The sequence below is a fragment of the Sceloporus occidentalis genome, unplaced genomic scaffold, assembly GCF_023333645.1.
Source record: "Sceloporus occidentalis isolate IW3139 unplaced genomic scaffold, rSceOcc1.0.p SCAF_6, whole genome shotgun sequence".
In the NCBI taxonomy this organism is placed as follows: domain Eukaryota; kingdom Metazoa; phylum Chordata; class Lepidosauria; order Squamata; family Phrynosomatidae; genus Sceloporus; species Sceloporus occidentalis.
In genome coordinates, this window is record NW_028316986.1 from 20,420,975 (window position 1) to 20,447,760 (window position 26,786).

The following is a 26,786-nucleotide window of genomic DNA, read 5'->3' on the forward strand; positions in this document are numbered from 1 at the left end:
GAGGCCTGGTGGCCTTAAACAGTAGTCCCCCAAACAGTGCCCTGGCTTTAAGGGACTTTGGACTTCATCTCCCAGCATCCCAGACTATTCCCCAACATGGCTGAGGCGCCATTGCCCTCATCAGTGTCTAGATCAAGGGAAGTAATAGTGCCTGACTATTGTGTCCAGTTCTGGGCACCACAATTCAAGAAGGATGTTGACAATCTGGAGCGTGTCCAGAGGAGGGCAACCAAAATGGTGAAGGGTCTGGAAACCATAAAGCCCTATGAGGAATTATTTAGAGAACTGGGTATGTTTAGCCTGGAGAAGAGAAGGTTAAGAGGTGGTATGATAGACCTGTTTATGTATTTGAAGGGATGTCATATTGAGGAGGGAGCAAACTTGTTTTCTGCTGCTCCAGAGACTAGGATCCGGAGCAATGAATGCAAGCTGCAGGAAAAGAGATTCCACCTCAACATTAGGAGGAACTTCCTGACAGTAAGGGCTGTTCGACAGTGGAACAAACTCCTTCCTCGGAGTGTGGCGGAGTCTCCTTCCTTAGAGGTCTTCAAACAGAGGCTGGATGGCCATCTGTCGGGGATGCTTTGATTGAGAGTTCCTGCATGGCAGAATGGGGCTGGACTGGATGGCCCTTGTGGTCTCTTCCAACTCAAGGATTCTATGTGACTTCAAGTCATTTCTGATTTATGGCGACCCTATCACAGGGCATTCTTGGCAGGTTTTGTTCATAGGGGGGTTGCCTTTGCCTTCTTCTGAGGCTGAGAGAGTGTGGCTTGCCCAAAGTCACCCAGTGGGGATTGGAAGCCTGGTGCCTAGGTTCATAATCCAACACTCAAACCCAGTACATCATGCTGGCTGTCTCTAAGAGCAGTAGCTTTAAAAAAAGTTTTCTGTATCATTTATAGCATTGTGGACTATATAACCCCATATACATTTGATGCATGAAATGCTATCCAAAAATTTCAGGCATATATATATATATATAGAGCGAGAGAGAGAGAGAGAGAGAGAGAGATTATAAAGTGTGAGTGGTTGCCTGGGATTGTAGATTTCATTCATTCATTTCATTTTATTTGTATGACCATTCCCAGGATTCCCTAGCCCTGAGCCAGGGCAGTTAAAGCAGTCTCAAACTGGATTATTTCTTCAGTGTGTTCTGGTGGACCATAGGCTGAAAAAAGAGCAGTCAGTCAGACCTGCATCCCACCACAATTCTCTCTCTGACACACATACATAGCCCTCCTGATTTAAAATACTGGGGGAAACACAGCTCTTTTTTATAGACAAAAAACAGATCTTAATTTTAAAAGTCCTGACCTAACTACAAGTCCCAGCATGCAATCCTCCAGTTAATCTCGCGAGATCTCATTGGTTCCTTTTCCCTGGCCTTTCTGTCTTCTGTTTTCTATAGGCTGCTGACCTGGAGACCCTGAGAGTTGCAAAACTGGACCTGAACTGTTGCTCAGTAAAAGCTTCATCCTTGCACACCTTTGCAAAGGAGTAAGTACTCTCAATGCAAGGGCTCCAAAACACACTGCAGAAATAACCCAGTTTGAGACCGCTTTAACTGCCCTGGCTCAGTGCTGGGGAATCCTGGGGACTGTAGTTTTGGGAGACATTTAGCTTTCTCTCTCAGAGAGGGTCAAGTGCCAAAATAAACTACAGTTCCCAGGATTCCCCAGCACTGAAAAAGGGCAGTTAGAGCAGTCTCAGACTAGAGTATATCTATGGTGTGTTTTGGAGGGAAGTCCCATTCAACTCAGTTGAGTCTTGGGGAGATTATCCTTTGCTTATAATACCCAAGTCCTTTCCAGGCAAGCATTCTCTGAAGATGCCAGCCACAAATGCTGAAGAAACGTCAGGAAGAAACAGAACGTGGCCACATACCCCAAAAAAACCACAAAAAACTATCCTTTGCTTAGTTGCTTAGTTTGGACTAAGGTCAAACGCACTGCAGAAATAATCCAGTTTGAGACGGCTTTAACTGCCCTGGCTCAGTGCTAGACAATCCTGGAAATTGAAGTTTATTGTGGCACCAGAGCTCTCTCTGACAGAGAAGGCTAAATGTCTCACAAAACTACAGCTCCCAGAATTCCCTAACATTGAGCCAAGGCAGTCAAACTGATCTCAAACTGGATTATTCCTGCAAGGTGTTTTGGCACATAGAAGCTTGTGTCATTCAACTCAGGCTGCGTCCATACAGCAAAAATAGTGTGGGTCCTTTTTGTGGCTCCTTTTTACACACTCCGGAGGCCGGATCGGGGCCGTGGCATGCAGTTGGCACACCCCGATCCAGCCAGGAAGGGGGCAGCTGCATGCCGCTTGTCGGTACAGCTCCTAAATTCTCACAGAACCTATGATAAACTTTTGTATCTTTTAACCCTTCTGGTTACCTGTGATTCCACTAGTCACCGAACACTATGTCTCCCGCAGGAAACTACAGTCAGCCCTTCTTATACACTGATTTTTTATACATGGATTCAAGCATACACGGTTTGAAAATGTTCCAAAAAAGTATAAATTTACCTTGATTTTCCATTTTTTATAAGGGACACCATCTTGCTTTGTCATTATATGTAATGGGACTTGAGCATACACGGATTTTGTTATACACGGGAGATCTTGGAACCAAACCCCAGCGTATAACAAGGGTCCACTGTACAACAATATAGTTAAGGACACTCTTTGTCCCTTTCTTGGGTAGTTAAAACCCTTTCTAACTGCCCCTCACAGCAGCCTAACCTAGCCTCAATGGCTCTTCACCCCTCAGGGCACACTAAACATCAAACCTGCTCCTCCCTTTTATATACTCATTCCTGGGAGCAGCCTCCACCTTTCCCTGGCTTTGTTCCCATTGGATAGGGCCAGTATTATAATCTCAGAAATATAAGATTATCCGAAAAATATGGTTGAGGACATAACAAAATGGAGTATTGGTTTGAAGATTGGACTGTGATTCTGGAGAACAGGTTTTGGTTCCCAGCTCAGCCATGTAAACCCACTGGGTGACCTAGATCAAGTCACACTCTCTCAGCCTCAGGGGAAGGCAATGGCAAACCTCCTCTGAACAAATCTGGCCAAGAAAACCCCATGATAGGTTCACCTCAGAAAAGACTTGAAGGCACACAGCAACAAACATAATAAAATACAGTATAATAATAAAATATTAGGATAATTATTAATATAAATATTATATTATTAATATAAATAATAATATAAATATAAATAATATAAATAATAGGGCTTAATTGTAACTTTTTATTGTGATTTTTTAAACTTTTACTTATGTCGTAATCCCACCTCGATCCGTAGGGAGAGGAGGGAAATATAAATAAATCATACGTATTATTATTATTATTATTATTATTATTAAATTATAAAATACAATATATGTAATACAGTATCGCTGTAAATAAACCATATGAAATGCATTAATTTTTATATTAGCATTGTTAGCTTATATATTTTGTAATCTCCTACATTTTTCTTGAAATGTCTTACATTTTGCAGTCCCTTGCCCTCCTTTGCGATTATGGCACCTTTGACGCCTGGGAAGGTGGTGGGCTTCCCCAGCAGATCTCAGAGCATGGGGTGGTTCATAAGGTTTTAGATTAAGACAGGTTTTGCCACATAGTTTTTCCTCCCGCATCAGGTGACTGGCATGTGCCATATTCTTCTGTCTGTTGCCAAAATCCATGTGTCCAAAGTCCCCCTTTTCCTTGCAGACTTATTTAATTGTTACCCTTCTCTCTGTGTTTCTCTGTCTCTCTCTCCTTGTCTTGCAGGCCAGTTTCTCATTTTTAAGGGAGAAGCAATGACAGAAGTAAAGAGACTGAACTTTGGAGAATGTCCCAATGGTAGAGGGACTGTGGAAAAATTCCTGCTAAAATCAGATGCGGTTAAAGTGGAAATCATATCTTTAGGCTGCATTATTACCGCCTTGGAGACAAAAGACAGAGATGGAAACTTCTCAGACATTGTTCTGGGCTTTGATCATCTGGAAGGTGGGTAAAGTCTTTACGCAGAGGAAATCCAGGGCCATAATCTCTTATGTGCTTTTTTCAAAATTAGTGTGCTATGCATGTATTATTGATCAGTTCTGAATTACAGAAGAGCTCTGTATCATAGGCTTAAACCTACAACATTTTCAGTGTCAGATGTCAAATAGCTCTTATTTTCCGGCAGTTCTTCCTAATGTTGAGGTGGAATCTCTTTTCCTCTAGTCGTAGTGTAGCTGTTGATCGCAACAACATACAACATTTTTCCTTAGTTAGACACAAATTTAAGTAGCGTTACATTAAAAAAAAATTATTTGAAGCCAGAAGACTTTATAGTGTGATCAGTCCTGCTGAGTTCATTGGTGCTTCTTTCCAAAAAGTACATACATAAAATTGTACTCTTTGGGTCTAAATAAGTGCACATTCTATGCTGGTGTCCATACTGTGTCTCCAGTGTGCCCTTTCTCCACCATCTCACCCTTTTCAAAATGCAGTTTTGTAAAGTAAAATTAGGGAAGAAAAGAAACAAGAGAAAGAAAAATCACCCCTCCAAACAACCTGCTGTTTTTCATGTCGACATCTTAATTATATACACAACTAATCTCTTACGGCATGAACAGAGGTTATGAATTCTACAGTCTAAATCCAATAATTAGTCCCATTAAATCAGTGGAATTGACATAAATGTCAATTTACCAAGTTCCCACTGATTCTGACATGATGTAGTTGTTTCAGTATTGGACTAGGATTCTGAGAGACTTTGGGTTCAGATCCTTGCTCAGCCATGGAAACATCTTTGAGTGATTTTCGGCAAGTCACACTTAGAGGAAAGCAAGGGCAAACCCTCTCTGAACAAATACTGCCAAGAAAACCCTGTGATAGGTTCGCCTTAGGGTTTCCATAAGTCGGAAATGGCTTGAAGGCACACTACAATTGTTTTTACACCAATGGCATTACTGTATTTAGAAACCTAGAATGCAATCCTATACACGTGTCCTTATAATTAAATCCTTTTGATTTTAATGGTGCATACATCTAGGTAAGGGGGTGCAGAATTTCAGCCTAATTTATGAGAAAAGGAAAATTGAAGAGGTCTGGACAATGCTTGGATTGTACAGTTTCAGACCACTGATTATTTATGCTATTATTATAAATAAAATAAATAAACAGGCTATTAATATAGCTAGACAATTAGGCTATTAAGTAAGTATGCTATTTATTTAGGGCTGGCCTGTGCTAGCTATTTTTCTCAGATAGAGGAGCATATGAGCTGCCTAAGTACAGTGTAAAATGGTGGAGCAGCAGGAGTTTGTTGATTTGTTGCAGGATGTTTCTGTCCTGCCTTTCAGCCTCATTAGACATTGCTTTCCTCTTTCCCACTTTATCTTTCCCACAACCTTGACAGATGAATCAGGTTAAGTGCAGTTCATGGCTCAGTGGCGTTTGGAGCATACGTCCCCCAAATCTCAGCCCAACATACACAGTTGGATCTAGTCTTTTGCAAATGCACCACCAAACATGTAGCTATTGAGTATGGGATCAGGATGAGCTAGGCCAGTCAAGGGATGATGAGTTGTTAGTAGGGATAGTAGCTATAGCCCAAAACACACTGCAGAAATAATCCAGTTTGAGACTGCTTTAATTGCCCTGGCTCAATGCTAGGGAATTCTGGGAGGTGTAGTTTTGTGAGAGCTCGTGTCACAATAAATAATTCCCAGGATCCCCTACCACTGAGCCAGGGCAGTTAAAGCAGCTCCAAACTGGATTATTTCTGCAGTGTGTTTTGGACCTATGCTCTCAGTCCTTGCTTCAGGTGTTTATGCTCATTGTGGAGGGGAACACATAGCTGGATGCTGTTTGCGACCACTAGACTTAAGTCAATGCTACAGTGGAAGTGAAGTGACACAGGAAACTGGAGTTTTAGTTCTTCCTTGGTTCCCATTGCCTTGATGGTTAGTGAGAAGTTAGTGCCAGTACCATAACTGCCTATTGAAATCATTCAGGATGTTCACCACTCTTATTCGGTAGGGCAAAGGAGGGCAAAATGCTTATGTAAGTTCAGGACATGCTCTAATGCTTGAATGGGAACTGTAAAGTCTTCCAGATGTCACGGTACTGCCCTTCTCAGCATTCCTTGTCATGGTCTCTGCTGATCAGGGTTTCTGGGAGTTGCATTGTCTGTAGAGGTGCACAATAATCACTCTTAAGGACTCCCTCCACCCCAAAAACAAATTTGTGTTCTTGCTCCTGAAATAAGCCCCATTGTGGAATTACAGCAACATTTTTCTATTGTCACAAGCAGAATTTGGGAATGTTACTTTTGGAGATTACCATTTGCAAACCATGGCTGGGTCATGCTCGTAGTTACACTCTGAAAGAGTCATGTTCCAAGTTCTGGGTGCAAGGGCATACTTTGTGGTTTAATCTAGAACAGTGGTTCTCAACCTTCCTAATGCCACGACCCACAGGTTGAGAACTGCAAAGGGGTCGCAACCCACAGGTTGAGAACCGCTGCACTAGAATATTATAGATTATGGTGCCAAGATGGGGTCTTAAGCAACCCCTATGAAAGGATCGTTCAACCCCCCAAAGGGGTCGTGACCCACAGGTTGAGAATTGCTGATCTAGAACCATGTTAGATATCAGTGCTTTTATGGGATGTGAGGTTCTGAGTTTAGCCCTTTTGACTTCAAGCATTTTAAGGAGGCAGTGATGTGGTTTATCAGTCTGTTGTGTCAGTAGGGAAGTAAGAACACCATCAGGGCTGTGGTCAAGTTCTCACTTCTTACTCTTTCCTCCATAAGGCATAAGGTGTTTGTTATCTCTGGTTTGCGACTGTGATGTAACAGCCTCTTACAAATAATGAACTCTGTCCACAAATTGCAAGGGCCCAATTTGCATACATACTGTGGTAGATGATTTGAAATTACAGGAAAAGAGATTTCAGCTTAACGTTAGGAAGGACCTCCTGACAGTAAGAGCTGTTTCACAGTGGAACATGCAAATCTACAGCGCTATATAAATAAAGAACAACAACAACATGGTCTCTTGGAGTGTAGTGGAGTCTACAGTCCTTCTTTGGAGGTTTTTAAACAAAGACTGGATGGCCAACTGTCAGAGGTGCTTTGCTCGTACATGGCAGGAGGTTGAACATGTTGGCCCTTGTGGTCTCTTCCAGCTCTACCATTCTATGATTTGATGATTCCATGAAGCACAAACATGAGAAGGCAAGTTAATATCAGTAATCCAGAATTTATCAGCTAACTAACCTTCATCACTGGGTGGCTGTGAGGAGAAAGCCTCTCCTGATTCTCTTGGAGGATAGGCCCAATATAACAGTCTCTCTCCAATCTTTCCTTCCCCCTTTCAACTTGTTAATCAGATGTTGAGATGAGTTAATTCAAATTACCTCACAATAATTTATGGGGTGATAAGTAGGTTCCCCTAGCACAGAGTAATAGAACAGATCTATAAAAAGACTTCCAGTGAGACTGATAGAAACATCTCAGGGGGAAAGTGTATTGAATGTCTTTTAGTCAGGGCTTGTAGACTGAGGCAGGCACCTTAAACAACAGAAGCTGAAGTGGAGCAAAAAGTTGGAGGAGAAAGTCATATACTTTCAGGAAAGTCATTTATGGTGTAAACTCCCCTTTACCCTAAACCAGCTTGCTGCTTTCTGGATGCTGTCATATCAGAAGTGCTGAAGACTGCCAGTTAACCAGTTTTGTATCTAAAATGAGAGGAGGGTGCTATCTTCTTCCGCTTAGGCCAGTCTTGCTTTCGTTTGTCCACTATATCCTCAACTGTTAAATTAATTTTCCCACACATAGCATGGGTATGTGGCTACCAATCACCATTTTCTCATGCTCCTCCTCAGTGACCAAACCATCTCAGAGCTCAGTGAAGGCAGTTACATAAACACTGCTCTGCTGTCAGAATGTCTTAGAGATTAATCCCCTGGGAAACTGGGTACTGAAATAAACCTTCATTACCTTTCCTCTAACAACTATTATTTTGCAGTGTTCCCCATTTTCTGTTGCAGGAAAGAAACAGGTTGGTTTATGTCACAATAATTGTATGTAACAGGAAACAACATACAGATCATTTGACCGAAAGCCAGTCCTGCCGAGATCAGTTTAGAATGCTCCAAAATGCATTTAGTAGTGAAATGTACTGACTGCTCTTCTGGACATCATCCAACCACTGTTATTTGTTATTAAGGACAAAAGGCTATTTTCTAGCAGAAGATCCTGCTTTCCATACATCTACAGAACACTTTTTTTTGCTTTTTCATACTGTCTGACAAAATGGTTTACAAAAATGTGATTTCTAAAATGCTGAGAATAACTTAAGTACAGTCCTTACAAAAATAATGTTTTTATTTATTACATTTATTATTAGTTTTATACTGTACTAGTTTTATACTAATACTATATTATTAGTATTATATATTTATTATCACCATCATCCATCATCACCATCACCATCACCGTATCTTCTTTTCCTGTAGATGATATGTGGCTGTTCTCACCCATTTAAAGCTTTGTGTAACACTTTTCAGGTAAAATGAAAGAAAAATACAAAATACAAAATCCACAAATGGCCAGCCAAAATACACAAAACACATCATATGAGCTTTCAAATTCAATTGGATTCTACATCAGGCAAAAGATGTTTTAAAATCATACAGGAGGAAGAAAAAACTACAGGGTTAGAGACACAGGCCTACATTTTTATAGATGTTGTCTCTGCTGTAGTTCAGTTGGTTTGGAGGGATCTCAGTGCAGGCCAATGCCACAACTCTCTTGGCCACATGGAGACCATGACAAAGGACAGTAAAATTTAAACTCCATTAACAATAGTAAAGTAACTCCTCTTGGCATCCAAAGTGTCTCTGTCCCTTGTGAAGAAAAACTCCCTTTCTTGGGCATAGAATATTGAATTTTTCACTAAGGAGTTTATCACACGAAGGAGATTGGGAGTTTATCCTGTGACTATCTCGTGGAAAAACACATAATTACATGTAACGATTTCACATGCCGTCACACAAAACCCACCATTAAAGTGGTCACAAAGAAGCATTAACACATATCTTTTTACTTTTGGGATTTCAGCGACAATGCACTTCCGATATCACTTTATTTGCGCAATTGCGTGTGATAATAATTTGCTCAATTACTTGCCATTTTTGCTACATTTGCAGGATGCTTTAAATGCTCTTTAATCTCTCTTTAATGCTGAAATCAGCCCCAGTGTGATAAACTCCTTAATCTGTACTGTTATATCTGGAAAAATGTTTAAGTGCTCTATAGTCGATTATAGTCCAAAGGGGGGGGGGGGGGGGAGTTTTACCTTTGTTGGAAGTAGAAACCTCAAATCCACTCTATTTTGAAAAGTAAATAACTATTGATTTATTCTTTTTCTCCCCTTCCTGGTATTTGATGTTATTCACAGGATACATCAACAAGCATCCCTATTTTGGAGCTGTTGTTGGACGGGTTGCTAATAGGATTGCCAAAGGGAAGTTTGAGGTTGAAGGGCAAGAGTACCAGTTGGCTCTCAACAATGGACCCAACAGTTTGCATGGGGGCATAAAAGGTTTTGACAAGGTAAATGTGCTAGGGTTCAAAAATGTCACTGTTTATTTAGGTCACTAGTTATTTATTGGTTTATTCTTCAGTGTGACTGGTACCATATTCAAGAAAGATTTATCTTTCTTCATCAGTTCTTCAAACAGAGGTCAGATGATCATGAGGAATATTTTTGTTAAAGGACTTTATATACAACTTGGGCCCAGGCTATTTGAAGGACCATATCTTCCCATATGAGCCTTCTGCAGGGGAGGCAATTCACTCTATCCCACAGCCTTCATAGGCACTTTGGACCCCCCTCCTTAGGATGGTTCATTCCCTGTTATCCTTTTGGTGGCAGCTTAATATCTCCCCCCTTTAAAAAAAAGCCTTTGGAAGTTGATTTTAACAAGAAGGGAGCTTCTGTGGTCCTGCACTGTTTTTGCTCTTTGTTTTAAAATAGCATTTTACATGCTTTTAATTTTGTTGCTATTTAGTACTACTTTAATAGTAGTTTTGTATGTGGTTTTATTGTATTTTCTTCCTTTTTGTAAGCCTCCTTGAGTTCCAGTCCAGGAGGAAGACAGTAAGTAAATAAAGGAATGGATGAATTCCCACAAGATTATATCCAGCAACTGTGTTAGTGAAATGCAGCTTACACAACTGGTCTTTCCCTTTCTTTCCTCTCAGCTGCAGCCACCTGAAAACCTTCTCCAATTTTTTAGGGGAACCAGCCAGTTATTATGGGACCTTCTGAGAGTTGAATAACTGCCTGAAACCAGGTGAAATTGTACAATATTGTCCACAAGGGAATATTTGTGGAGGCTTTTGGGGTTAGGTAGGGAATATGGTAAGCAATGTAGAGAAAGATCAGTTTAGCAGATTGCCTTCCGCTCACAGTGTTGGATACAATACACTCTGTGTAGTCAACTTTTAGCCAGTTTACACTAAAATAAATAAAACACTAACAGGTAAAATAATCTCAGTACACATCATTCAGAGCAAGTGTTCTTCACCAGTGATAACCCCCCTCCCCCTGATGTCTTGGCCTTCAGCTCCCAGGATTCCTGATCATCATCATGCATGCCGGCTGGTACTTCTAGAAGTTGAAGTCTAAAACATAAGTTGAAAACTGATAAGTGTTGTCCAGTCTTTTTTTTAAAGACATCCTGAGAAGCCAGTCAGTGACTCCCTGGGCAATTACTGTCATCCCTCCATATTTGTGGATTTGATTGTTCATGGATTTGATTAATATGTTCTCTCTAGGAATATCTAGGTCCCCCAGTGCAACTCTATAGTCAACTTTAACCAAAAGTTGCACTGAAAGGGCTAGAGATTCCTAGAGAGAATACTCTACTAGGCATTTGTAGCTCCTCCAGTGCAGTTCTATGATCAGTGTCTGTTGGACGTTGACCATAGAGTTGCACTGGAGGACCTAGAGATTCCTAGAGAGGTGTCCCCTCAGGTAAAAACATGATGTTTTTGTTATTTGCAGTTTTTCCATATTCACGGGGTCTTGTGCCCCTAACCCTAGTGAATATGGATAGACAAGTGTACTTCCATTGCTTAAACTGCTCTCACTGTCAAGACCTTCCTTCTAATGTTCAATCAAAATCTACCCCCCTGTAACTTAAAACCATTAGACCTAGTTCTGCCCTTGGATTACTGTATGTAAATCCAGAGCATATCAAACTCCACATTCAGAATTTATTTAAATGTACACTGCAAGGAGCGGGGGGGGGATATTGCATTGTCTATAAAATGTCCTAAAAGGTAGATTCAGCAAATTTTATTCAGAAAATTATATTCAGAAAATTTTCCAAGAGAATGAAGCCTTCACCAAACAGGCCCTGTAGTAAATTACTTTTAAGCTTCATTTCTTTCTGAGGCCTCTGGACAAGCAGCTCTGTACCAATGTTAAAGGACAGTTGGGGTGATCACCAGAGGAGAAGGATAGAAAGGGCACCTCCATAAATATCCAGGCAATTTGCAGCATCTTTTAGCATAGTAATAGAACAACTAATATTTTGAATTGTCATTTAGATATACGTGTATGGAGAACTGATAAAATAATTAGGGAATTTTACTGCTGGGACAACCTGCGGCTTTTAAAAAGATCCTCTAAAGGCTTACTTTCTAATGAAGGCCACTTTGATGTGAGGAGCAGTTTTGGGTGACGCTGTAGTGCAAGCAAAGCAGTGGATGGGATATGCTTCTAAAGTGAGAAGCCATATTAGCTTTTTATAGAACTGTAGCTGGCTGTTATTGCAATAGGCACACATACATACTTGGTACAGTGTGATTAGTATGTGATTATATATGTGTGATTGTTATTTCCAGGAACAAGACTGCCCCCTTCCTGCCATTTTAGGGAGAGTCACTTGATTTTTTTATTTTATTATTTGCGTTGTTCATTCTAGTTCTAGTCAAATATTTCAAAGTAAATGTGACAGTGGAGTGAGAGATTGCATGAAAATTAATTGCCAGATAAATTATATAATATAAATAAAATTTAATATGATGCCTTCCAACTATAAATAAATAGCCAATAATGTTTAACATTGTGTTATGCCATTGGTCTGTCCAGGTCAGCACTGCCTACCCATAGTGACAGTGGCTCTCTGATATTTCAGACAGGAAGCAATCCTTATCTGAAGATGACACAGACAGAATGTGTGATCATTTGCATGCACACCATGTACATTGCCACTGAGCTATGGCTCTTCTTTTTCATATATAATAGTAGTAGTAACTGAGATTTGGTTGGTTGAGTTTACAAACATATTTGGCCCAATATGTCCCAGAATAAATAAACATCCAGAGTCAGTTTTGACAGGATGATATGGATCCTCGGTTGAATCCAGAACGGCTTTTCTTATATTCTGGTATAGATACTCAACATTAAAGGAGTTTATACACACATCATGGAGGGTTCATACTTACCATCTCAGTGAATGTATGTTCTGTCTTGGAACAACAATTTCAACAAATTCTGCCACTCTGTAACTTGTACAGGTCAAACACAATTTCTCAGAATTATAGTCAGAATCCAGTTGGTGTCGTATACATGCCCAAATTCCCCTGCCAAAATAGTTGGACGTTTTTATCCAATACAGAACAGAACATCTACATTCAGTTCAAGGGTGCAGAAGCAGTGTTTATGCATGGAGATGCACACGTATGTGTATTCATTTGTGCATTCAACATGGCCATTCAGCAAAATGGTTGTGTAGCATAATCAATGTACCATGAAAAGATTTTCCCTATGCAACCCTGATGTAGGATCTTGATTTCTATGTTATATGTTTGGAGCAGAGAGGATGAATTACTTTCCCTTTCCTCAGGATGAGAGGAAGCATTCTGTAGTAACTATCTAATTCACTGAGGTGTCTTCCAGGAGGGAAAAGGAAGGTTAAGGGAGGAGTATCCTTTCCTTTAATCAAAGTGAAAAATATTCCATCCTGGGTGGAGTATTACTGATCTGATTAAGTGCAGTCTCTTCTGTGACTCATAAAAATAACATAGGTGAGGAATTTGTGATTGGGCTTGCACCTCTTTCAAGCTGCAATGAAACCAGATTTGTACACAGTTTTGAACTGGGTTTGATTTCACAAAGCTTTGTATTTTCTAGCCCTCACTGTTGCAAAGGCACATGTTAAGTTCATTACAGGCAGTGAAAGGGAGTAGAGAATCCTATAGAAATAAAACAACAATTAAAAAACATAAAACTGGGGAAGCAGAGAGGTAAGTTGTTGGTTGTGCTGTTCTAATAATATAAAATGAAAGGAACAAAGTATGCTCACATCTGATTACCATTGAATATAGGCCTCAAAGAAAGCTGCCCAAAGATTTCCCTTTTCTTGAAACTACTTAATTCCAGAAGATGCATTTGATTCTAACATGCAAGCATACATGTCCGTGAAGTGTGTCAGTCTACTCTGGGCAATGAGGACAATTCCCCCTCAGATGGTTAATGCTTGTTAATTTTATTGCAGGCCATTTGGACCCCAGAAGTGCTTCCAGAAGGTGTACGTTTTTTCAGAATAAGTCCAGATGCTGAAGAGGGATACCCTGGTGAACTGAAAGTGTGGGTGACATATACTCTGAAGGATGCTGAGTTAACAATACATTATAAAGCTCAGAGCAGTAAGACTACACCGGTCAATCTAACCAACCATGCATATTTCAATCTTGCAGGTCAGGTAAGCATCAGGTTTAGAGTTTGGAAATAGTTACAAGCAACATTGTTACCCCCAGCAAGTTACTTTTAAATGAAGGTGTATAAAAAAAGAGTCAGTATGGTATAATGCAGGGGTCGGCAACCCCTGGCCCGCGGGCCACATGCGGCCCGCCAAGGCCAGGGGACCGGCCTGCGGCAGGTGCTGCCGCCGCCGCGGCAGCAATCGGCAGCAGCACCAGGCCCTTGGGGGGGCGCCAGCCTCCTCGCGCGAGCCGCTGCTCGCGTGAGAAGCCAAAGGCGCCGCTCGCTCATGCGAGCGGGGGGAGCCTTTGGGGGGGCCGCTGGCCTCTTCCTTCTCGCGCGAGCCGCTTGCTCGCGCGAGAGGCCAAAAGCGCCGCTCGCTCGCGCGAGAGGCCAAAGGTCTCTCGCGCAAGCGGATGGGGCCTTTGGGGGGGCCGCTGGCCTCTTCCTTCTCGCGCGAGCCGCGGCTCGCGCCAGAAGCCAAAGGCGCCGCTCGCTTGCGCGAAAAGCCAAAGGCGCCGCTCTCTTTGGTCTCTCGCACGAGCGTGCAGGACCTTTGGGGGGGCGCCGGCCTCCTCCCTGTCGCGCAAGCGGTTGCTCGCGCGAGAGGCCGAAGGCGCCGCTCGCTCGCGCAAGAGGCCAAAGGTCTCTCACACGAGCGGGCGGGGCCTTTGGGGAGGAAAAGGAAGAGAGAGACGGATGGAAGGAAAGAAAGGAAGGAAGAGAGGTGGAGGGAGGGAGAGAAAGGGAAAGGGGAGAATGAGAAAGGGAGGGGGAAGGAAAAGGAAGAGAGAGATGGGTGGAAAGAAGGAAAGAGATGAAAAGGAGACAGAGTGGAAGGGAAAGAAAGAAAGAAAGAAAGAAAGAAAGAAAGAGCTGTGTGGAGGTAGAGATGAAGAGAAGAGAGCCAGGAAGAAAGAAGAAAGGAAGGGGGAAATGAAGGCGAGAGGGATTGAAATATGTTTGGAGGGAGAGATGGGGAAGGGAGGGAGGAAGACAGACATGAGGGAAAGGGGGATGTGAAGGGAGACATAGGGCAGGAAGGAAGGAGAAAGAGAAGGGGAGATGGGAAGGAAGAGGGGATGGACCTCTGCCTCCAGCAGGAAGGGAAAGAAGGAAGGAAGGAAAGAGGTGTGGAGAGAGAGATGGGGGGAAGGGAAGGGAGCTAGGAAGACAGGAGGGAAGGAAGAAGGAAAGAGGAAGAGAAAGGTAGAGGGAAATAAAGGAAGAGGTGGAATGGAGGGAAGGAAGAAAGGGGAAATAAAGGAAGAAAGATGAATGGAAGGAAAGAAAGAAAGAGTAAAAGGGAGAGTGAGAGAGGGGGAATAAAGGAAATGGAGGAAGAAAGGCATGGAAGGGTAGTAAGAAGGTGAAAGGGAAATAGAAAGGGAAAAATAAGGAAAAGGGAGGAAGAGAGAGACGGATGGAAGGAAAAAGAGTGGGAGTGAGGGAAGGAAGTGGGAGAATGAGAAAAGGAGATGGAAGAAGGAAAAGGGAGGAAGAAAAGAGAATGAATGTGAGATGGGGGGTGGCAGGTCTGGCAAAGAGGGCCAGGCCTCTAGTGCTGGTGCCTGCCGTTGGCTTTTTTGCGGGCCCCTGACAGGGCCTGGGGCCCGTCAGGGGCCCGGAAAGAGGGCGAGGCCTCCAGCACTGGCCCTGCCCCTGGAGGGTGGAAGCTCCACCCCCAGTGTGTGGCACCGCCCCCGGAGGGTGGAAGCTCCACCCCCCCAGCTTCGGCCCCCCAGTTGTCTGAGGGACAGAAACCCGGCCCCCGGCTCAAAAAGGTTGCCTACCCCTGGTATAATGGTTTGAGTACAGTGGTACCCCGGGTTACGAAATTAATTCGTTCCGCCGCCGCTTTCGTAACCCGGAAACTTTTGCTAGCCGAAATGCCCATAGGCGCTAATAGCGAAAGCCGCGATTCCGTGTGAAATCGCGCCGAAAAGCACCAAATTTTTTTTCGTAACCCGAAATAACCTTCGTAACCCGGAAAAATGTTTTTAAATGGATTTTTTTCGTAACCCGGAAATTTCGTAAGGCGGCGCATTCGTATCCCGGGGTACCACTGTATTGGACTAGTGCTCTGGGAGATGAGGGTTTGAATCCCCATCAAGCTGTGGAAACCCACTGGGTGACCATAGGCAAGTCATATCCTCTCAGCCTCAGAGGAAGATAAGGAGAAACTGTCTCTGAACAAATTCTGCCAAGAATTTGTGATATGTTCGCTATAGGGTTGACATAAGTTGGAAATGACTTGAAGGCACACAATAACAACAAATCAAAATTACATTTCAAAACCAGTATAACCAGTGGTAGAAAGCCACTTCAGTAGAGTAATAAGAAATGTTTTCTGTTATGTTAAAGTTACTTTCTAAAGGTTGTTTTAAAGACAAAAAATAATGACCACAAAATAATTTATTGTTGCTGTGCGCCTGCAAGTTGTTCCTGAATTACAGTGACACTAAGGCAAACCTATCATGGGGTTTTCTTGGAAGATTTCTTCAGAGGAGGTTTGCCATTGCTTTCCCCTGAAACTGAGAGCATGTGACTTGCCCAAGGTTACCCAGTGGGTTTCACAGCCAAACTGGGAATCGAACCCTGGTCTCCAGAGTTCAACACTCAAACCACTATGCCATACTGGCTGTCCACTAAAGAATTAGAGAACTGTAAAATGGATGATGATATCAAAACTGTTAAAGATTTCCTGATCCTTGGCTCAATCATAAGACAAAATGGAGACTGCAGTTAAGATACCAGAAGACTAAGACTTAGAAGAGCAGCCATGGGAGAACTAGATAAGATCTTAAAGGTATGTCATTGAATACCAAAGTCAGGACCATCCATACCATAGTATTTTCAGTTTCTATGTATGGATGTGAAAGGTGAAGAGTGAAGAAAGCTGACTGGAATAAACATCAACTCAATTAAAATTTTGTGCTGGTGGAGAGTTCTACATATTCCACAGACTGCAAAAAAGAAAAATAAATGGATCCGAGAGCAAATGAAGCCCAAACTCCCCCTACAAGACAGACTGGCTAAACTGAGGCTGTTCATACTTTGGACATATTAGGAGAAGACATGACTCACTGGAAGAGATGATAACGTTTGGTAAAATTGAAAGCAGTGGGCAAAAAGATTGCATTAGATGTAGATTCACTCAAATTAAGAAGAAATAGCCCTGAATTTTCTAGACTGAGCAGAGCTGTTTATGACTGGAACTGTTGGAAGTTCACATTCACTAGGTTGCCATAAGTTAAAGGCTACTTGATGGCATATATATAACAATACAACGCTGGGATGGGTGATGTGTTGCCCAGGAGCTGCATGTGGACAACAGACACTTTTTGCCGCCCACAGCCACCCTAGATTCTGCTAGACTTCCCTTATTTTGGCTAAAGAGGTGGTGAATTACTTTCCCTATAATCCAGGAGCAGTGATTTACTATTCAGTAGGTGATCGGGCCCCCTGTAGTGTTTAACACTAAGAAATATTTGTTTTTCAAAACCAGTTCTGGACCTTTCTGTTTTTGTTTTTTCTTTCTTTCTTTTGGCCTTTCCTGACATTCTGTGCAGCTTGAGTCCTGGTGGAGAAAACTGGCCTTTGAACCCATTGAAGTGGTCCATCCTTCTTTTATATATGTAATTCTTTTATCAATACTGAGGAAAACTTTTAAAATAATGAAAAAGTAAATAGCCATGCAACATGTAATTCATCGTTACTTTTAAAACAATGCAGTTACCAACAAGACTAACATTAGTAGTGGAAACAAATTACTTATTAAAGATCTGCAATGACGCCAGTGATAAATGAATGACAAAACTGGCACTGAACTGTCCCCCCCCCCCAACTTTCTTACTCTCTTATGGTGATACTTTCTCATTTTGACTCCTGTCTCTATCACTTCTGTCCAGGTTGGTAGTACTTCTGTAAGTAAGGGAATGTAGAGCAAGGTCCTAGTCTGCAGAACTTGAAACATGAAGAAAAGCCTTTGGAAGAAGGAACTCCTTAAATTGCACAGAAGCCAGGCCATTTAATCTTCAAAGGACCATCCTGAGTTGGTCTTTGGAGTCAGTAGGAAAGCTATGCTGATACTCCTGCATGAGCCATTTTTGTTAAAGCAGCTACTAAATGCTATGCTGACAGGATCTTCCGAAGATCATTAACATGTGAATTGCACTGAAACTTCTCAGCTGTTTGTGTAAAGCCCAGGGCAGGTGAGGAATGGAATATGTATGCTGTGCGCTTTCCAAAAAGGAGCAGAGTGTAGCCTGCCAAAGTCTGGTTTATGTTTAAGCTGGTCCAACCCCATGATCCTGCTCTGGATCCTCCCCACTTTTGGAATAAGACCAAGGTTAGAATTTAAATAGATTTTCACCTTGAAATACCTTTGCTTTGATTCAGGCTGGTGTGACACTGAATTAATGCAGTTTAACACTGCTCTAACTGTCATAACTCCATCCTCTGGAATCCTAGGATTTGTAGTTTATTATGGCACCAGACCTCTCTGAGGCTAAATAGCTCACAGAACTATATATCCCAGAATTCCATAGCATTGAGCCATTGCAGTTAAAGCAGTTTCAAACTTCATTAATTTTGCAGTGTAGATGCAGCAATAGGCATTTTTTTTTTATTTTTTTAAGCATAGCAATACAGATGTCCATCTTTGTCTGCTATTACTGAGTTTCTTTTTCTTTATTTTTCAGGGGTCACCCAATATCTATGACCATCAATTTACCATAGATGCAGATTCTTACCTGCCAGTGGATGGAACTCAGATCCCCACAGGTTAGTTAATTTAAAATTGACACTTGATGGTCTGGAGAGCTAGAGATCTGTTGTAATGAACTTCTGTGACCAACTGTATAAAAATGGGCTCAGCATAAGGATGCTTTTCCTGGGTTCAGATGCTACGTCAGTCAGTCACTGCATTCCTAATACTGGAATAATATGGTCAGCAAAACACAAGATGATTTCTTATAAAGCAATTATAGCAAATTCAAATCTTGCATTACTTCAAAGATGAACATATTTATTATGACGTAAGCATTCAGAAACTATATTATCTGCCTTGAGCCAATGCTCTTGTAATTTTACATTCAGGTATAGAAAAATATAGTATCTCACAGCATAGCATAGTGGTTTGAACGTTGGACTGTGACACTGGAGACCAAGTTTCGATTTCCACTCAGCCATGAAACCCACTGAGTGACCTTGGCCAAATCACATGCTCTCAGCCTCAGTGGAAGGCAGTGGCAAACCTCTGAACAAATCATGCCGAGAAAAACCCATGATAGGGTTGCTATAAGTCAAAAACGACTTACACACACACACACACACACACACAGTGATAAAACAATGTTTAAAGAAACACTGTTAGGTGCTTGTTTCCCTAAGTGTCCTCTCCTTTTTAAACTAGATGTGATTAACATTTGTTTGTCTTCTTTTGGTACTCTTGAACCATAGTGATCAGAATGACCATGATTTGCTCAAAAAGGAGATATAGTAGTAATGGGAGACTTCGGTGACTGATAATTTGTTAGAAATAAAACTCTTCCAAGAATGTAAGGTCTAATAAATTCCTCATTTGGCTTAATCACAACTCCATAGTCCAAAGGGTGGAGAAGACAACAAGGGCATTGACTATTTTGGATCTGATCCTAACAGACAGAGGAGCTAATCAGTGAAGTAGGTCATTGATACTATCGCTTCCAACTTCTGTCTCCCCTCCTCTAGAAGATGACTCATTTCCTGTCCAAATCTGCCTGAAATTTTTTACTATATTGGTCCTGGAATGTTTTTAATTTTTCCTGTTTAATTTCTTTTTAGGGATTGAATAATGAGTTTATGTTTGGGGGGAGGGCTGGGGGTTTGGGGTTTTTAGTTGTATTTAAAAATTGTAAGTGATTTTATCCTGATATTCCTGTAATCCGCTTTGATTCTTTCAAAAAAAAAAAAAAAAGCGGAATATAAATACTATTATTATTATTATTATTAGTAGTAGTAGTAGTAGAACACTGGCTGGGAGTTACATTTTTCTGGGGTTTGTTACATTGCAGAAAAGGGAAGCCAAATGTGTCTGGATCTTACCCACAGTCTGAAATGCTCAAAGGGAAGGGAGATAATGACAGATAGGAGTTTCTTAAAGGCACAATATTGAAGGCACAATTGCAAATAATTCCCATGAGGAAGAAAAATAAGAGGTGTCTGAAGAAACTAGGGTAGATGTATAAAGAATTTGTAGAGGGCCTGAGATTTAAAAGAGACATGTACACGAAATGGAAGGGGGGGATCACGAAAGAGAAATGCAACCAAACAGACAGTGCTTGTAGGGTGAAAGTCAGAAAGGCTTTCAGGATGAGCTCAGGCTTACTAGAGAGGTTAAAATATTTAAAAGGCTTTTTGGCTATCTTCAGAGAAAAAGGAAGAATAAGAAAATGGTTTGGCCACCATATGGAGTAAATGGTGAGGAAAAAATATTTGATCAACACCTTCTTTACCTCCATCACTGCACAAAAGGAAAACAGCACTCAATCTGGTGCAAACAAACAAATGACGCAGTAAGGGGACTGCAGCCCAGAAGAAGTGAGGAATAATACAGGAGTATCTAGCTACTCTAAATGAATTAAATTCTCTGGGATTAAATGAACTGCATCCAAGGATGCTAAAGGAACTTGCAGATGTAATCTCAGAGACACTGTCAATATTTTTTAAGAATTCCTGGTCCCAACAGATTGGAAGAAGGCAAACATCCTCAACCTCAGAAAGAGGGAAAGAAGAGCTGAACAGCTACTGACCAGTCAGCTTGATGTCAATATCAGGTTCTAGAACAGATTATTAAACAGTTAATTGGGCCTTAACTAACAAAATGAATTTCAACGGGGATAAATGTCAGGTACTATGTTTAAGCAGGAAAAAGGAAATGCACAAATATAAAATGGGTGACACTTGGCTTGAAAACATTATATTTGAAATAGAGTCATAGGTCTTGGTGGAACACAAGCTAAATATGAGTAAACAGGTTGACGTAGTGGCAAAAACCCCAATGTAGTTCTAGGCTGCATTAACAGTAGTGTCCAGATCAAGAGAAGCAATAGTACCACTTTATTCTGCTTTGGTCAAGCTTCACCAGTAATACTGTGTCCAGTTTTTGACACCATGATTCAAGAAATATATTGACAAGCAGGAATGTGTCCATCGAAGGGTGACCTAGACAATTAAAAATCTGGAAACCAAAACCTGTGAGGAACAACCTAGGGAGCTGGGTATGTTTAACTTGTAAGAGAGGAGACTGAGAGGTGATATGATGGCTATCTTTAAATACCTGAAAGCATGTTACGTAGAAGATGGAGCAGTCTTGTTTCCTACTGTTCCAGAGACTGGGGCATCTAACTCTATTATTCTGGGTTGGCTGCAGTGGAGGAATCTGTTAGACCATGATTTCTTTCATGAGAACAGTTCCACTGACATCATGGGGAGTACCATTTCAAAGGATGGGCTTAGCCAGAGATTGGGAATGTTTAGTCCTCAGATGTTGTGAATAATACCAGTTAATCCCTTTTATTGGTCTTACTGGCTGTTGGTTTCTGGAAGCTGAAAGGCATAGGGCTGTAACTCATTGGCTACAGTCTTGTTGCTAATGCTGAATATTTCTAATACTGAAATTTTACAGAGATGTTTCTAGTTAGTGCTGACAATACTGGGCTTGGATGGACCAATGGTCTGACTCTGTACAAGGCAGCTTCATATGTTCCTAAAACCAAAGTATCTGGTAGGACAAAGGTTCACCAGATCTCATGTAAAACTCACTAGAAAGGTGCTGCAGACTTACTACTGTAACCACATTGAACTTAGGTAGCAGTTTTATGTGAGATAGTTCATCTGTTCCAGTATTATTCCCTATTGACTGGCCAGTAGTCAGAGGAAACATCAGCTTAAGACCTTTTAACTGGAAATACTGACAGTACTTATGTACCTATTGGTCATTGTTTTTGTTCTGCTATCTTCATCAGGAGAAGTTGCTTCTGTGCAGGATACAGCCTTTGACTTGAGAAAACCAGTGGAGTTTGGAAGACATTTGCAGACGTTTCAGCTCAGTGGGTTTGACCACAACTTTTGTCTGAGACAGACAAAAGAGCCACGTTTCTGTGCAAGGTAAACATCTGGTGTAATGGTGGCTGATGGTTTCTGTTCCAGCTCTTAGTTTGGGTTTTAAATGAGCTAACCACTGTGGTGAATCCTAAACCCCAAATAGGTTCAGCAACTTGGATAAGCTTCATCTGCAGCAGGGATCCACTAGCTGCCACAGTGTGATAACCTTGTTTTCTTCAAATGATAAATGTGAATCATAGAGTTGGAAGAGACCACAAGGGCCATCCAGTCCAACCCCTTGCCATGCTAAAGACCTTTTGTTTCATATTTTTCCTTTATCTCTGATTATATATACTACTGTTCATAAAATATATCAGTGACTTACAACTTCAGACCACGACAGTAAAAACAAAGAAATAACATTCAATTTCAATTTGACTAAGTGAAAGGAGTGCATAATGAGCCTAGAATGTGTAAATCATGGCTTCCAAAGGCCAGTGGGGTTATTTTGCTTCACCTGCAAGCCAGCCAGGATGACATGGCATGAACCTCCCCTAAAATGAAACCCTATAGCATTGGGGCTGCTATAGAAAAGGCTGATCCTGGTGGAGGAGCAGTATAATTATGTTGCTGTGTTTACAGATTTTCCACCCAGTTTTACACCTTTTCATAGTTGATGAATTTGGGAAACTTAAAAAGGAGAAAGATGCGATGCCACTACGTTGGTGGCAACCAGAGGGGGTATATCCCCTTTGCCTCTGGATGTGATGGCGTCTTCTCCTTCTTGGAGTTTTTAAAGCAGAGTCCGGATGCCCATTTGTTGGGAGTGCTTTGATTGTGTCTTCCTGCATGGCAGGGGATTGGATTGGATGGCCCTTGTGGTATCTTCCAACATTTTTTATAATTCTGTATTTAACCATATGAGAATGTAACAATTCTTTTCACATCTCAGTATTTGGAATCATTGGAAAGATTCATTGGATCGGGTCCAGATATAGGCATATGCAGCTTCATGGAGGAAAGGTACAACCTTTTCCCCTCCTTCTCAGTGCAGCCTCTCCATCTCCCTGAAAATGGTATAACAGATCAGGCGACTTTGCTGAATGGGTGAATTTTGATGAAAGAGGGACAGGACATCCCTAAAACTGAGTGGAATCGCCTGCTATGAATGGAGTCCTTTCCATCAGTGGAAAATAGTTACATAGTTATACGGACATCAGTTGTTCAGAATTGTGAGTGTTAGATGAATATAGATGTTAAGCTTCATGATTGTGTTAATAAAAAATATTTTTTTTAAAAAAGAAACAAATGTGCACTTGAGAGGTAGTGAATTTCCCCTTCCGCAGTGTCCATACAGAGATGCAAGTTGGATTTACACCAGTATGCCACTAACAAGATGACAGTCACTGCCCCCTCCATTAAATTACACACACACACACACACACACACACAGAGTGACTGAGGGTGCTGTGCAAAGTTAACTTGCTAACATAACTGCTGCCTAAATTATGTTCCTTTGTGGAATTTGGAAATTAGATTATTTTGAATACTCCAATGATAAATGTATTGGAATTAGCCTGTGGAAAAATGCATATTTATCTAAATCACATTTCTATCCTTTCCCATCCCAACGATTAAAATTAAAAACTCAGCTGCAATATATTAACTATATTTGAATTGGATAATTCTTAAGAAAATTCCACACTTGACCTTAGACTCTGAGATAAGTGTTAAGTGTTTTGGCTAGCAAAGCTGCTTTTATGTATCTCAGTGCATCAGGATCAGGATAATTACAGGGGACCCACTGACTAGAACCTGATGCAGGTTGTAACTCTTTTTGGACTCTTCAATTCATCTGAAGGTATTGGTGAAAAGACAACTAAGGTGTTCCAAAGAACTTTTCTCTTTTTCAAATAATCATAGAATCGTAGAGTTGGAAGAGACCACAAGGGCCATCCAGTCCAACCCCCTGCCATGCAGGAAATCACAAAGCATCCCTGACAGATGGCCACCCAGCCTCTGTTTGAAGACCTCTAAGGAAGGAGACTCCACTACACTCTGAGGGAGTGTGTTCCACTGTCAAACAGCCCTTACTGTCAGGAAGTTCCTCCTAATGTTGAGGTGGAATCTCTTTTCCTGTAGCTTGCATCCATTGTTCCGGGTCCTGTTCTCTGGAGCAGCAGAAAACAAGCTTGCTCCCTCCTCAATATGACATCCTTTCAAATATTTAAACAGGACTGTTATATCACCTCTTAACCTTCTTTTCTCCAGGCTAAACATTCCCAGCTCCCTGAGTCGTTCCTCATAGGGCATGATTTCCAGACCTTTCACCATTTTAGTCGTCCTCCTTTGAACACGCTCCAGTTTCTCAATGTCCTTTTTGAATTGTGGTGCCCAGAATAGAGTGGCACTATTACTTCCCTTGATCTAGACACAATACTTCTATTGATGCAGCCTAAAATCGCATTGGCCTTGTTAGCTGCCACATCGCACTGTTGACTCATATTCAACTTATGGTCTACTTGGACTCCAAGATCCCTTTCACACGTAGTTTCATTCAGCCAGGTGACCCCCATCCTATATCTGTGCATTTCATTTTTCCACCCTAAGTGCAGTACCTTGAGATTTAATTAACAGCTGCTTTCTTTTTACAGAGCCTACCATCCCTCTAGTGGCAGGATGATAGAGGTTTATACAACTCAACCTGGGCTTCAGTTTTACACTGGAAATTTCTTAGATGGCACATTAAAGGGTAAAGGAGGCCATGTTTATCCTAAGCATTCTGGCTTCTGTCTTGAAACTCAGAACTGGCCAGATGCTGTGAATCAGGTATGATATTTTCTTTTACAAGCTCAGGGCCACACAGAATAATATTTGACAAGTCATGGCTTGAGGCTCAACTCTTATCATTTGCAAAATATCAGTGCAGTACCTTCAGTAAGTTTAATTTTGAGGATGGGAAAATGGAAGCAGAGAGCATGCTTGATTTACAAAATGGTGCTTCCTTTCTACATTTGTTCCAGTTCAGCTTTAAAGTATATTGCATTTGTGTTTGGTAGACCAGTTCTCTCACTAGCATTCTACTTTTTTATCTGAAAAGTTTTTTTAAAGATATGCATTGGATTCTTCTTTTACAGCATAATTTCCCAGATGCCCTGCTGCACCCAGGAGATGAATACAGCACCACAACACGCTTCAGATTTTCTGTATCTTAACAGAAGAGCAGTGTCGCGAGTTGAAAGGAAAAGTGATCAATGGAGATTCCAGCTGGTTCACTGAATGACCAAATATGCCTTGATTCTATCAATGTCTTCATCCTAAAAAATGAGAAGACTGATACCTGAGTCTCTGAGAATAGAAATGCTGATACTGTCCAATCTCACATTGCATTAAGAAAATATAAACCACACCTTGAGAGCCTGATTAGTGGAAAAGCATTGTAGAAGTATACGAGGAAATTCTCTAAAATTTAAATTTGTCTCAAGGGATCTGCCCTGTTCTCCAAAACCAGATCTGTAAACTAGACAGGATTTAAATATAAGTACAACGAACTACTAGTTCTTTCTCTTGATGAAGCCAGTGTGATTTTGAAACCTTGCAACATGTAACTGTGCATTTGGTTGGTCCAATAAAGGTATCATTGTTAGGATGTTATTGGATTTGCTATATGGCCAACACAGCTACTCCTGGATGTTTTTTGGATTTCAAGATACTGCATTTTAGCTGTCACAGGGAAAGAGAGAGCCAGTGCACTGGGACTTTGCTATCTGAAGCTTCTGCCTCCAACAAAGGTAAAGCATTTCTTTCTAATATTGGGACTGATTGGCATGCTTTATCACTACACCACCTAGTTTTCCTGATGCAAAACATGAAGGCTTCTTGAGCCAGTGTGACTTCGAAAGCTTGCAACATGTAATTGTGCATTTTGGTTGGCCCAAGAAAGGTATCACTGGCGGGTTACACACCGCCCAAAAGTACGTGCTTGGCACATACTAGGGTTAGGAAGGGGCGTCCTTTTCGGATGCCCCTAACCTTAGTACGTGCCGAGCACATACAAAATGTCGCCCATTCTAGGTTTTTGTAAACTTGGGCTTACTTCCTCAGATGTGAGGAAGTAGGCTAAAGTCTATGAAAACTCATGCAACCAGCTTCTTTCCTTTGGTCTCAAAGATGCTATGAGATCCTTTTGCATACTTCTTCCTTTGATGTTCAACATCAACTGGAATAAGCTGAAAGCAACACCACTCCAGCTGTTTTTGTACACCAGGGTGGGGACTTTGTGGAAGGAGAAGCTTGCATGTATAATCAAGGGAGAGTACAGTCCCAATCCAAATAGTCCAGCAAGAGAATGTGTTGAACCTGTCATTATAGTGTATGACTGCTTTGCATACCTACACATAAGACTGAAACTGGAGAAAAGTAGTCCAAGTTCAGTTATTTCAAAATGCATATCAGGATGTTTTAACTGTAATTTCCAAGGAACATATTAGAAGTAGCCACATAATGCCATAGGCAAAATCAAACAATATCTGTAAGAGAGATGCCTTTACTGGCTAGCTAAAATGTACAAATACAAGCTACTGAAGTGCCACTGGCTTCTTTGTCAAACAAAAGTTTAAAAAAACATACAGGAGGAAAAAAGATGACTGGGTTGAGTCACAGGCCTACATTTTATATAGATGTTGTCATTGCTGTAGTTCAGTTTGTTTCAAAGTATCTCAATGCAGTTTGAGGCCACACATCTCATATGGGGACTGAAACAAAGGACAATGAAAATTAAACTCTATTTGCATCTTCCTCTTTTTAAAAGGATCTTTTGCCCAATGAAAAAGCTGGTAGAGCTTCAAAAGACTGCATAATGTATGTTTGTGCATTTGGGCTGGCCAATAAAGGTATCACTCTATCTGTTGAAGTTAAGACTTACTTGAA

At 41.3% G+C, this 26,786-nt stretch overlaps 1 protein-coding gene across 3 annotated transcripts; it reads left to right on the forward strand.

The window, feature by feature from the left end:
- The first annotated feature begins 235 nt into the window (after positions 1 to 235).
- On the forward strand, positions 236 to 25,592 carry GALM (galactose mutarotase). Of its 3 annotated transcripts, none has more exons than XM_089529004.1 (8): positions 236 to 289; positions 3,786 to 4,004; positions 9,453 to 9,607; positions 13,564 to 13,770; positions 18,473 to 18,554; positions 21,779 to 21,920; positions 24,512 to 24,686; positions 24,995 to 25,592. In XM_089529004.1, exons 2-8 carry the CDS (start codon positions 3,815 to 3,817, stop codon positions 25,070 to 25,072), a joined length of 1,029 nt encoding a protein of 342 aa, XP_089385130.1. In that variant the 5' UTR covers positions 236 to 289; positions 3,786 to 3,814; the 3' UTR covers positions 25,073 to 25,592. The 3 variants fall into 3 exon arrangements, with proteins under 3 accessions (XP_089385130.1, XP_089385129.1, XP_089385128.1); XM_089529003.1 differs by lacking the exon at positions 236 to 289 and adding an exon at positions 1,420 to 1,500; XM_089529002.1 differs by lacking the exon at positions 236 to 289 and adding an exon at positions 2,266 to 2,328.
- The last annotated feature ends 1,194 nt before the right edge of the window (positions 25,593 to 26,786 follow it).